This window comes from Octodon degus, unplaced genomic scaffold, assembly GCF_000260255.1.
Source record: "Octodon degus isolate 3935 unplaced genomic scaffold, OctDeg1.0 scaffold00016, whole genome shotgun sequence".
In the NCBI taxonomy this organism is placed as follows: domain Eukaryota; kingdom Metazoa; phylum Chordata; class Mammalia; order Rodentia; family Octodontidae; genus Octodon; species Octodon degus.
Window position 1 is genome coordinate 1931248 of NW_004524592.1, and position 11925 is coordinate 1943172.

The 11925-nt window shown below is 34.9% G+C and overlaps 2 protein-coding genes across 4 annotated transcripts in view; both read right to left on the minus strand.

The window, feature by feature from the left end:
* The window catches only part of Vwc2l (von Willebrand factor C domain containing protein 2 like), a 167811-nt gene extending 160487 nt beyond the window's left edge, over positions 1 to 7324 (minus strand). For 2 of the 3 annotated variants that reach the window (XM_004626597.1, XM_023710127.1), the window contains exons 1-2: positions 6807 to 6861; positions 4032 to 4501 (exon numbers count right to left, since the gene is read on the minus strand). In XM_004626597.1, coding sequence (XP_004626654.1) covers positions 4032 to 4421 — 390 coding nt within the window. In that variant the 5' untranslated portion in view covers positions 4422 to 4501; positions 6807 to 6861. Of the gene's footprint in view, positions 1 to 4031; positions 4502 to 6806; positions 6999 to 7200 lie in introns of those variants that run through there. The other variant, XM_004626598.1, reaches the window with a different exon arrangement.
* A 952-nt stretch (positions 7325 to 8276) lies between these two features.
* Spag16 (sperm associated antigen 16) overlaps positions 8277 to 11925 on the minus strand; it is a 1217230-nt gene continuing 1213581 nt past the window's right edge. Inside the window, exon 15 of the mRNA XM_004626710.2 lies at positions 8277 to 8452. Coding sequence (XP_004626767.1) covers positions 8277 to 8452 — 176 coding nt within the window. The remainder of the gene's footprint in view (positions 8453 to 11925) is intronic.

Genomic DNA, 11925 nt, shown 5'->3' on the forward strand with positions numbered 1-11925 from the left:
AAAAAAATCCTATTTCAGTCATCTCCAAGCACACCAACCAGTATTTTATTCCCTGTTATTTTTTAGGAAGTAATATAAATTAAATATAATGTGAAGTATGTTGGTGCAGTAGTCTAGTTTTTCCCATCCCATGTCCATCCACACACATCCAAGCTTACCTCTCTATTGTTTAAGTGGCATTTTAGTCAGACTTATGTTTGCCATATCAAATGCCCTCTTCTCTTTACTGACTTCATCCATCCTCATCTCTGCCTTGGCTCCAGCACTTGCCTCTTAGGAATTTTATTATTTACTTATTATTTATTTATTTATTTATTTATTATTTTGAGACAGGGTCTTGCTATGTAGTCCAGGCTACCCTCAAACTCCTCCCTGGCTGAGGTCAGCCTGCCTCAGCCTCCCAAATGTTAGGATTACCAAAGTGCACCATTGTATCCTATCTCTGGAATTTCAATCTTGCCAGATTAAATTTAATTACTTATTAAAGGACAGGCTTAACTCTGTCCATCAAAAGGACAAAAGTTCCCTTGACTATGCTTCTTACCATGTTAATAGGCTTCGAACACTACAATCCCTTGAAAATTACATGAGGACTTTGTAGTCATTTACATAATTTTTTGTTTCTTTGGCTTTTTTTTTGAGACAGGGTCTGTCTATATAGTTCAGACTGAGCTTGAACTCACTGCAATCATCCTGCCTCAGCCTCCCAAGTGATGGAATTGCAGGCCTGTGTCAGCACACCCAGTTAGTCATTTACTTAACTTTTGAATGCTCTTTTTTTTTGTTATTCTTTTTATACCAATCATGCCTTCCTTGTGAGCAGATAGTTTGATGTTTAAAATCCTACTATCTAATTATATCTGCAGTATCTTGTAGAATAAGTATTACAATAAATGTTTATTAGGTAAATGTCAGTGAAAAAGTCTCCCATTACAACCTCTTTAAAAACTTATCAGGGTTGGCCAGATAGCTCAGTGGACTAAAGTGCCTGCTTAGGCAGGCACGGGTGCCCCAGGGTTCAATTATCAGTGTGCTGTGCCAGCCTTACCCACGGGGTGCACTGAGATAGTGACTGAGATTAGGTGTGGTGGAGTACGCCTGAAATCCCAGCACTAGGGAGGCTGAACATAGGAGGATCAGTATGAGTCTGAGTGTGATCCATGTAGTGTAGTGAGACCCTGTAGACCCTGTACTAAATTCATTTTTAAAAAATGTATCAAAATTTTTATGTGAAAATATCATAGCTTTTTAAAATTTGGTTACTTTTTCACTACAAGTTGAGAGGCAAAAGAACCAACACCATGGCTAACATTTATTCAGAGCTACATAGTTTGTATGAACAAGCAAAGCATTTTTAAGATACTAGAATCATTTCTTTTAAAAGGCTTTTAAATTTAGCTTCCAATACAAAATATAGGACCAACCATAGAAGAATTTAGAACATACAGTAAATTCTGGATGATTTCAGTGGAGACCAGGGCCATCCATCATTTATTCAATGTCTCATGTGTCAGTTGTCACAATGTTACTAATTTCACATAACTTGCCATTCATTATTTATTTTTAACACCTGCTCCCCAAAAACCTGAATCGTATTTGGGCTAAGCCATCATCAGTACTACTATAGCTCCATCCAAAATATTATAGCCCAGTGACAAATTTGGGATTTGAATCTTAGTGAATCTGATCTTGCAGCCAAACTGCTTTGAGAAGTTAAACACACTTTTTTAAAGTAGAAAATGTAGCATTTAGGAATGGGTTCAAAACTCGATAATTTCTGATAAGCTATTTAAACTTTCTCAGTCTTAGTTCTTCAGTTTGTCCTAGTAATTGTGAATGTTCTTTATGACTAAACTTTTCTCTAAACTGGTATTTATATTTTGTCCTATTTTACATGTTTTAAAGTCTCATGCCACAGAGTCAGGTTGAAAATCTGTGTATATCAATAGGTTAGATTATAGTAGGGATATGTTGCGTAGAACAGCAGGGATTACCAACTTTTTGTTCATGTATATCTTTATAGTGTTTGACGTAGCAACATAATCATTATTCTTGGAATGAATTAAATCTACTGAGTAGGAGGAAAACTATTATCATTTCTAGAATTGAGTTAACCAAGTTCATACAATCAGAAAATTTTTCTTTATTAAATATCGATTACTAAGTAATATGAATCTGGGTAGCCTGAATGCAACATAAAGGGAGCAGACTAGCTTTCTGTTGCCATTGTTGCTGCTACTCCTCCCTTTTGCTCTTGCTGTTTTGCTGTTTTCCACTGCCATTAACTGCTGCTCTCTGCCATGTGCCAGTATGCTTTGGAGCCATCTGAGAGTGGACTGAAAACTTCACTAACTGTGAGCTAAACAAACTTTCCTTCCTTAATTTTGCAGTCAGGACAGGGTGTAGGGTATTTTGTCCTAGCAACAAGAGAAAATAACTAAGACATCATCTTTCCACAATACCTTTCTTGCATTCTACTCTGTTTATATTATGCATATTAGTAAAAAGATTGACACAAATTGTAGACATGGTTTTACAAACCACGATGTGTTGAGTACCTAGATTTATTTTCATTAACCAGAAAGTAATATGAAAGTGAATGCAAAAAAAAAAAAAAAAAAAAAAGTGAATGCAGGTACTCAACAAAGTAAAATTAGGTAATATAAATCATATCAAGTATTTTAGGGATCATAAAGTTATTAGTAAAACCATAATAGTATTCTCTTAACTACTACATTATAGCAATAATGATAATGGTACTCACCCCTCTAACTTTTTAATTCTTAATGTTATGCAACAAAATTTTATAGTACATAAAGATAAAAGTCTAGAATAACATTTGTATCTAAGAAAGTTGATGCCATAAACATAGTTCAAGTTTCCCTTATGTTCTAAGGAATCTATTTAAAATGAAGAGATATTCCTGAATGAATCAGAACTGGTTTGAACTCATAGTCAGAATGAACTGAATGCAATAAAATCTCAGTACACAGAGAACTCTAATGATGACCAGTTAAGACCTTTTTTCCATCTATAGACATCTGGTACTATTTGACTCTTGTGGAAAGAAAAGTTGAATTACTGTAATAATCACTGGCATTCTTCTATTAAGGATGAGAGTCATACCAAAATTAGCTACATTTCCTTTTTATTTATATGGTTCTGAGTACCTTGTCCTAGAACTTAGTCAAATGAAATAAAACCCTTTTCTATCAAGCTATCAGCATGACAGATTCTCCCAGGCCCTCACTGCCATCACAATTAAAGAGGATATTTTGATGGATTAACTCATGCCCTCAGGATTCATATCTGGTTTGTAGGTCATTGTAAATTAAAGTAGCCATTGGAGAGAAGGGAATACAAGAACAGATAAAATGAATTCCAAGTTACTTGAAAATAAAGACAGAATTAAAAAACTAAGGAATAGCACATAAGTTGGAAAAAATTAGTCTCCTTTAAGAGAATTTGATAAAACTTCAGTTCTTTGTGCAGTCATCTGCACATAGAGCCAGACAGGCAGAGTAGGTGTGGACTCTATCCTAAAATGAGGCCCAGTTCTGTCTCTTGCTGTGAAGATCACAGTGACTCTATAGTACTTATATTTTTATACACTAAACAAGTACTCTAAAACTGTACTTAAATGGCTCCAAATACAGTCTAACAACCTCAAACACAGCAAAACTAACAAAATTTGAAAACTAATTTAATAGACATGTAACTAAAAACAAAAATGTTTCCCACTACAAATACTTTATACTACCACCAAAGAAATATTTAGGAGCAAAAAATGAAACACATTAATTTAAGAATGTGCAAAGTATTTCTGAAGGAAAAGTTACTGTGAAGCTGTATAAATACTAACTAACAAACTACCATGTAACAACCATGGTACTACTTACACTAACCAGGACAATATTACAAATTGAAGAGAAGTGTTAAAAATAAATTTCCAACTTTGACTTTAATGTAGCAATATCTAAGCATGTGACATGAAAAGTTAATATTCAATAAATATGGAGGGTAACTCATACCTTAAATTCCTCCAAGATTTTGTAATTTTTCCCATGATATTCACAAAAGTTTTTCACTTCTTTGCACTCAGGACAGCATCCGTTGTGTTCCACTTTAGTACACTTCGGGTGAATTTTGGGGCATTCTGGCTGGTCACAAACAGGTCCATCTAGAGCACAGACACAGGGACAGTTGGAATGCCCAGGGAAAAACCGTTCTCCCAACTTGTATACAAAGCCGCTGTCATCCACACACCCTTTCCCTCGATAGTCATCAAAGATCAGATTGTCATTACTGGAGGTCTGGTCACCTTCATCAGCAGGATAGTCTTCATGACTGATGGCGGCAGAGGAGACCAATCCAGGGATGACCAAAAGAAGTATGCAAGCTTCATGAATATGAAGAGCCATCCCCCTCCTCAAAGGCTTCTGGATGTGCTCCTAATATTAAATATATTCAGCTCCTTCCATGGGAATACAAGAAGGGTAGGCTGAAAACAAATATTTAAAGAAACAATTTGACATATACAAAGAGAATAGAGATTCATTTAAACCCAGGCTGTTAAATTACATGGGTTCAATTTGGAAGCTACTAAGACAGTAAATGGACTAAATTCATGCAACTATCTACACTTTATTATGATATTTGGAAAATGGGTTCTTGACTGTATATGCATTAAAATTTTGTCCAAAATGAACAAACTCTATAATGGAGTCATTTTACATAAGAACTTCCAGCTTTATATTTTGAACTTGAAAGATCTGAGTTTGTCTAAATTCTAAGAAGTTATTTTACTCAGTCTAAAAAGATGATTACAAGTAGCTAATGACAGCTCATTAATATTTGGATTAATATCCTCTATTTTTCTTTAAAGTACAATAGTGAGGAATGTTTACATTTTATCATAATTTGTATCAAAGTTCAAGAGATCTGAGAAAAAAATCAGCTCCAGAAAAGGGAATAAATCAATATTTCACTGTAAGTTCTAGCTGAGAGGAGCCAGCATAAAATATTTCCTACTTATTTATACCTATATTTGGAGAGAAACAATGATCTCAACATCAATGACTTGTTTCTGTCAACAAGGATCTAAAGTTTGGAACATAAAAATGATAAAGTGCATAGATATGCCATCATGAAGAAAAGAAGCAAGATTTAAAATAATATAAAATAATTCCATGTATTTAAAAGAATTTGTCAAAAATCATTAATTTTTCTTGTTGTCCACATCTTCATTTTACTCAGTAGGTAAGCTCCTAGTGGGCAGGAAGGATATATCTATGAATTTTTTATAGCAACTTGAATCCAATGTTCATGTATTGTTATTTGAACTAATTGCTTCCATATAATATAAATACCAAAATTATGTTTGATAACATAATTATTTTGACATATCAAAAAGATCATCATTCTTTAGGCAATTTGTACAAACCTATCATCTTAAAACTATTTGAGGAAGTTCCTTAAGACAGTGAAAAAGCATTGCCATTCACAGAAAACATGCCTTAATTAGTTGGATTACATTGATCCCTGTAACTTCACATGTTATTAGTACTTAGTATGCAATGTTACTAGTGGTCTCTTATTTAAATGTTTAGAGTAAGCCACACAAAGGCTCCAGGGAAACTGTGACTTCAGGAGTAGTGGATAAGAAAAAAGAGTTGCAAATTACTTCATTTATCTGTGCAAATGTATCAACTTGATGCTAATATCATTAAAATTGTACCTAGGATATTTTCAGATATGTAAATGTCACCCATTGGTTAATTTTCATATTATACTGAAAGCAGTGATAAACTCATATTTTAGTCTGACATACAGAGAAGATTACTTTAGAGAAGATGAAGATGCCGTTAGAAAACTTCATGAACTATTACATTGTACTTGTATTTGAAGTTATGCTAATTCTAGTAATAGTAAAATGGATGGTAGTATATTCATGTCTCTTTTCAGAGAAGTCTGATATTAGAATTCCTCTGTGATTTTCTGCTATTAGAAGTCCTTTTGAGTAGGTAATGATAAAGTAGATGGATTTCTCTTAAAATATGTTAAAAATAATGAGTCATGACAGAACAAGAAAATGTAAGCCTATAATTCTACTTGAGAAGCTGGAAGCTCCCTTTGTCAAAGCATTTTTTCCTCCTAAATTACTAGAGAGGCCATAAACATAATAGAAGCTTCTGAAAAAACAAACATATTTTAGTAATAAAGTAAGCAATTTCACACCTCTCACATATTTAGAAAGTTTATCGTGGAAGGAAAGGAAGCCACTGTGCCTCGCTATAGTATTCCAGTAGTATTTGTCAGTGCATGCAAGATAAGCCATATAAAATGCACATATGACTCTGCTTCAGAGGACACAGACAGAAAATGATCTCTTTGTGAGCCACAGGTAGGCATTAATATGTAGATTATGATAAAGGTAAACTTAAAGGTAAAAATAGGGGTGTTATATCCACTTTATATAAATATTAAGCATGCTTTTATTACACAAAATACATTTTAAAGTTCACATAAAGAAAACAAAAATTTCTTTTTAATGTAATAAAGTTCTTAGAGTATTATTAATAAAGCTTTCTGCATGGCTGTGCTTCTGTATTGAAATTTTAGACACTATTTTAGAAAATATATAGAAATCAAATTATATGTTACAGTAAGATTTTTAGCACTGATGAACTGAAGCTGACTTCCCAGCTAAACTTTCCCCCCTCCCCATATTACTACATATGATTTTAAATGACTGCATCTATTTCTTTGAGACAACAAACATAACTCATATGAAAAGATACACTTACCTTATCACTCTGGAGGTTAATGGTGGTGGTGGTGGTGGGGTCACAGACCAATATGAACTAAAAGGTCAGGTATGTTTTAGAAAAGCAGCTTCTCTTTAATCAACCAAAGAATACATTTTCAGGCATGAATTAAAGGCAATCCATTCTCTTTACCTCCCATTTCAAACCATAGGGAAGAAGCAGTCTCCCACCCTTCCAGACAGAAACACAGCAGACACACATAAGAAATATGCTTTGGACCTGTCTTCAAAATTCAACGCAAGAAGCAATTTTGGTCCTGTAGAAATCCAGACCCCAGTAGCAGAATCATGTTGAACTTATTTTAGAATTTTTGTAGCTCCTTCTATGAAATTTCCTGGCTGATTACACCTCCTCCACACATGAGTTCACTTACACGGTGTTTGCTACGGCAGTAGAGGTGATTTGGCTAGCATCGGAGGATCACAAACAGCAACAACCCACGGAAGCCTAACGCCCGCTCCGCCGGCAATACCATCAGCATCATCCACGGTATGTTGCTTGAATCCCTTCTCACACACGAGAAAATGCTAACTGTGGAGATGAAGGAGAGGAGCAACTTTAGCTGGGATTCTGCATCAGTGAGAGCAGTTTGGAGACTGCTGATGTGGAGCTCATTCTGCCGGCAGCCGGGAATTCCTCAGCACCACGGACAGCGCCAACAACTGGCTCCAGAGCCCAGCCGGATTGAAATCCCCTCACTGCTTCTTTAGACCAGGCTAGAGCGTTCTCCAGACAGTCGCGCGTTACACAGCAGATGCGTGCTTTATAAGGGAGAAAGCATTCTGCGCGAGAGACACTTATTTGCATTGAAATTACAATCAGAAATTTAAAAAATTGTAATTATACCTAACGCATTCTTGGATGGGCTGCGGAGATGAAAGTTCCGGAAGAGACTTGGATTTAGATTTAAGCCATCTGCAGTCCTTGATTATTATTGATAGATAAAGCATTATCATTGTCAAAGAACCTGTGAAGATGTATGCTCGCCGATTCTGTTTGACCCTTTGGTTGCAGGAAGACTTTCTCTCCGCTACATGATTAAACTTCGGGTCTCCTGCAGGTTGGATTTAATTCAAAGAAGAAAAAAAAGTAGCCGCGTTTTCCTGCAGTTTGTTCTCCAACATTAAAAATCAATCTCCTGTAATTCATCTATTCTGTCATTAGGCGTCATTGTAAAGCTGTTTCTTCCAAACCTCTAGCGAAGATGCTGTCTCTAAATTCTAAATATAAAAAATGAGAAAAAGACCCAGACACAAATAAAAGGCAAAAAGTTATTATATATATTTTTATTGGAAACACTGTGAACATTGAAATGTATGCCCTAAGCACGTTCTTAAAGCAAACTGTAAATGTTTAACTGGCCTGTTTAACCAATTATTATCTGGTTTGGAACTACATGGAGTATTTAAAGGGAATGCCCTCCGCAGTGGGATATGCAGTGACTGGCAGTCAAGACCACGTTCTAATTGTGCCGTCAGCGCCTCCGGAGAACAGACTCTCTCCATCGTGAGAAAACACGACCGTGTGTGCCTCGCTCTGGTGGCCCAACAAGGCGTGAATCTTCCCCGATTTAAGATCTAGCAAATGAATCACCCCAGTAGCACTCGCCTGAGCTAAAACTCGACCTGGGGGGGAGGGAGGGAAAGAGAGAGAGAGAGAGAGAGAGAGAGAGAGAGAGAGAGAGAGAGAATATCAAAATCAAAGTTTAATTCAAGCATTACTTATAAAGCAGTATAACATTAATTTCACTTGTGATCCAATATTCTCATTTTATGTTAGCTATCACAAAAATAATTTAAGTCAAAATCAACACACTTCATATATTAAATTACTAAATTTTAGAGTGGTAAGATAAAATCTAATTTCTACATTCTCTCTAGGTAGAAGTCATCAAATACCTTGCTATTGTATCTATATTTATGATTTATAAATCACTTTGAGAAGATGAATTTGATCAAAGAAAGGAAATTCCTTCTTCAAATTAATATACAAAAAGTGTCATAGGCACAGTTTTTAAGATTCATTTATGACAAAATCTGTATAGATATAAATCATATAGAATTTATATTTTGCATTCTTTAAACTTGTTTATCATAATTATGGTAATGTTTTAAATTCTAATAATATACAAACTTCCAATAAAATGATAATATTCATGAAGTCAAATTTTCTTTGAAGTTGCAAAAATAAAATATCTCTATTTCAATATGTTCCCTTTTTTTTATTTTTGAGGCAGAGTCATGCTCTGTTGTTCTGGCTGGCCTTGAACTAACTATGTAGCCCAGTCCAGCCTCAAGCTCATGGCAAATATCCTGATGCAGGTTCCCACATGCTGGGATTACAGACATGCAACGTCACTCCTGGAATGGTGTGGGTTTTTAAATTCTACCTTAGAATTCAAAATTAAACTAAGTTTTTGTTACATAAGATAGCTAAATATAGTGCAGGGTGTTCTCATAATTTTCATATCCTCTACTATTTTAGTGAATCATTTATTCAAAGAGAAAAAAAAATTAAAACTCCAATTTAATTCACAAATTTTATTTAAAAAGTCTAGTAATAAACTATCACAGGACTTAGAGACAAAACCAATTGAATGCTTATATAAAATCAGTACTTAGGGCAAGTAACTGTAATATTAATGTTGTCATTGGATTATATAATCATATTTAGAAGGGATATTATCACACAGTTTAACATTTATTAAACTCTTTCAGTTGTACTAGATATTATACTTAATAGCTGATATGAATGATTTCATAAATTTCTGAACAAAATCTAAAGGTCAGGAAAACAGTATTAATTCCACAGTGTAGGTGAAGAAACAGAGTTTTGGGAAGACTATTTAATCTTCCTAACTTGATCCCAATGACAACTTATATGTAGAAGAAGCTAAACTTTAATCATGACCACTTTAAGTCCATAGCCTGGGTTTTAGCCATTATGCATTTCACAGCTGATGCAGCACTATTATCAATGATGTCTTCCTAAGTACATTGGACATGTGATCCATCATGGAAAATAAGACATTTCCATTTCATAATAGGAATTTGATGGAGGGACCCGAAGTTTAACATGTCAATACTTGATGGAAAATACCTGTTCCTTGTTATGTCTAAGGTGTTTGATATTCAGACAGATAGTGAGGTTAAACTCAACTGCCTATGTTATAGGGTAACAATATTATTAAGCTTCTCTTCTGGATGGTTAACAACTTAAGTTTGCAGACCAAAAATTAAAGAAAAAGAAAGGCTGCAAGGACAGCCAACATTCTGGTCCTAGCCTTTCAAGGTCAGTAAGGACTCAGGAAATAGGAGAACATGTTCTGTAACTCAATTGTGTCCCAAATTTTCTGATCAAGATTTTGGTGCCACAGAGGAAAGTGATCAATGATGTAGAGTGTGCCTAAGGAGAGTCACATGGAGAGAAAATGTTCTCTCAAGCTTTCTTAGAGAAAAAATTGGTTAAGCAATGGCCGTGACTCATCCATATGGCTGACACTGACAAAGAACGTACAAATTGAGGTACAGGGTTTCAGGTCAAATCCTGAGGGGATTTGATTGAATTTATTAGATAAAAAAGTTACATTTCTTGTTATATAGGTCTCGCTCTTTCTTGGTCTTAACCATCCAGCAGAAAAGTATGAAAATGAAGTATAAAAAGTAAAGCTATATTAATATGATGAGCTATAAAATGCTCAAGTCAACAACTTCGGACATTGACAGTCTTATGGAAAACCCACTACTGTTATGGACTATTGGACTATATTGGAATATTTTGCTGAATTCTTGTACCTACAGTATTTAAATGACAATTGAATGCCCTTCTCTGACAAAACAACCAAAAAAGGGGGATACAACTAAACAACCATTTTGTATCTGCATACTCAAAAATAGGGTTGATATACAGCTCCATTCCCTTAATTCAATGGAGAGGTTTGTTCTAATAGTGTTTGAGACAGGATATCAGGTCTGCATCTTGTACAATGAATAAACACAACAATATGCAATTTATTAATTATTGAAAATGTTCTAGTAATCGGTTGTAAAAAGGTCTCATTGCTATTTGTTTCTCAAAAAATATTAAAAAAGATTTAGATAATGGTATCATTATAAAAGTCACAGTAAAATATTTAATCACAAATTTTACCCCAAATCATGAGTATCTCTAAAACAGAAAAGTTTTAAAAGTAAAGCTAACCATGATAAATATGGTCTATTTGCAAACCTTATAACTGCTGGGTTTCTTCATCTAGAACAAAGCCTGACACAGCAAAGATCCTTAGGATGGATTAGAGTGTCCAAAGCAGCAGATGTGAATATTTATTATAAACCTCCTTCTACTAAGTCTTTGCTGACAGAGGCATTACATATGGATTTCAGGTCCAGCCTCCTTGTATAGGCAATTGCTGTTTGTGACTTTTCTAAGAATCAAACAAACAGCTGTTTTCTATAGCTTTATACAGCAACTGAAAATGGAGTGATTTCATTATTACTATTATTGTTGTTGTTGCTACCAAGTTAAATAAAGCCAAAGGTCATAAACAAAAGAAAATGATTGCAATCCCCAGGCCTGCTGTGCCTGCCAGGGTGTGCTGAGATGGCAATTGAGCTGGCGTGGTGATGTTTACCTGTAATCCTAGCTCCTGGGAGACTGTAAATAGGCAGATCACTACGAGTGCCATCTAGTAGTGAGACCCTGAATGCCCTATAGACCCTTCCCTAAAAAAAAAAAAAAAAAAAAAAAAAGAAAGAAAGAAAGAAAGAAAGAAAGAAAGAAAAGAAAAAGAAAATGATTTAGCTTTAAATTATTCATTTCTTCCTGTTCTTGTTCTTTTTTTTTTCTTCCTGGAGTCAAATCTGTCAAATGGGGAAACAGTTCTCCTTCCCATCTTGCAAGATGGCAGGTGAAAACTGAGAAGACAGACACTAAAGAGAAGAAACCCAAAGCCAAAAAGGCTTCTGCCAGTGGTACTGGTAAAAAAGGTAAGGTGAAGGTTAAAAAAAGTCCAAGAAGAGGCAGCCCCACTGCAAAGGAAAGCATGTCCTAGTTATAGGAATTGGTAGATACTCCTGATCTGCTATGTATTCCAGAAAGG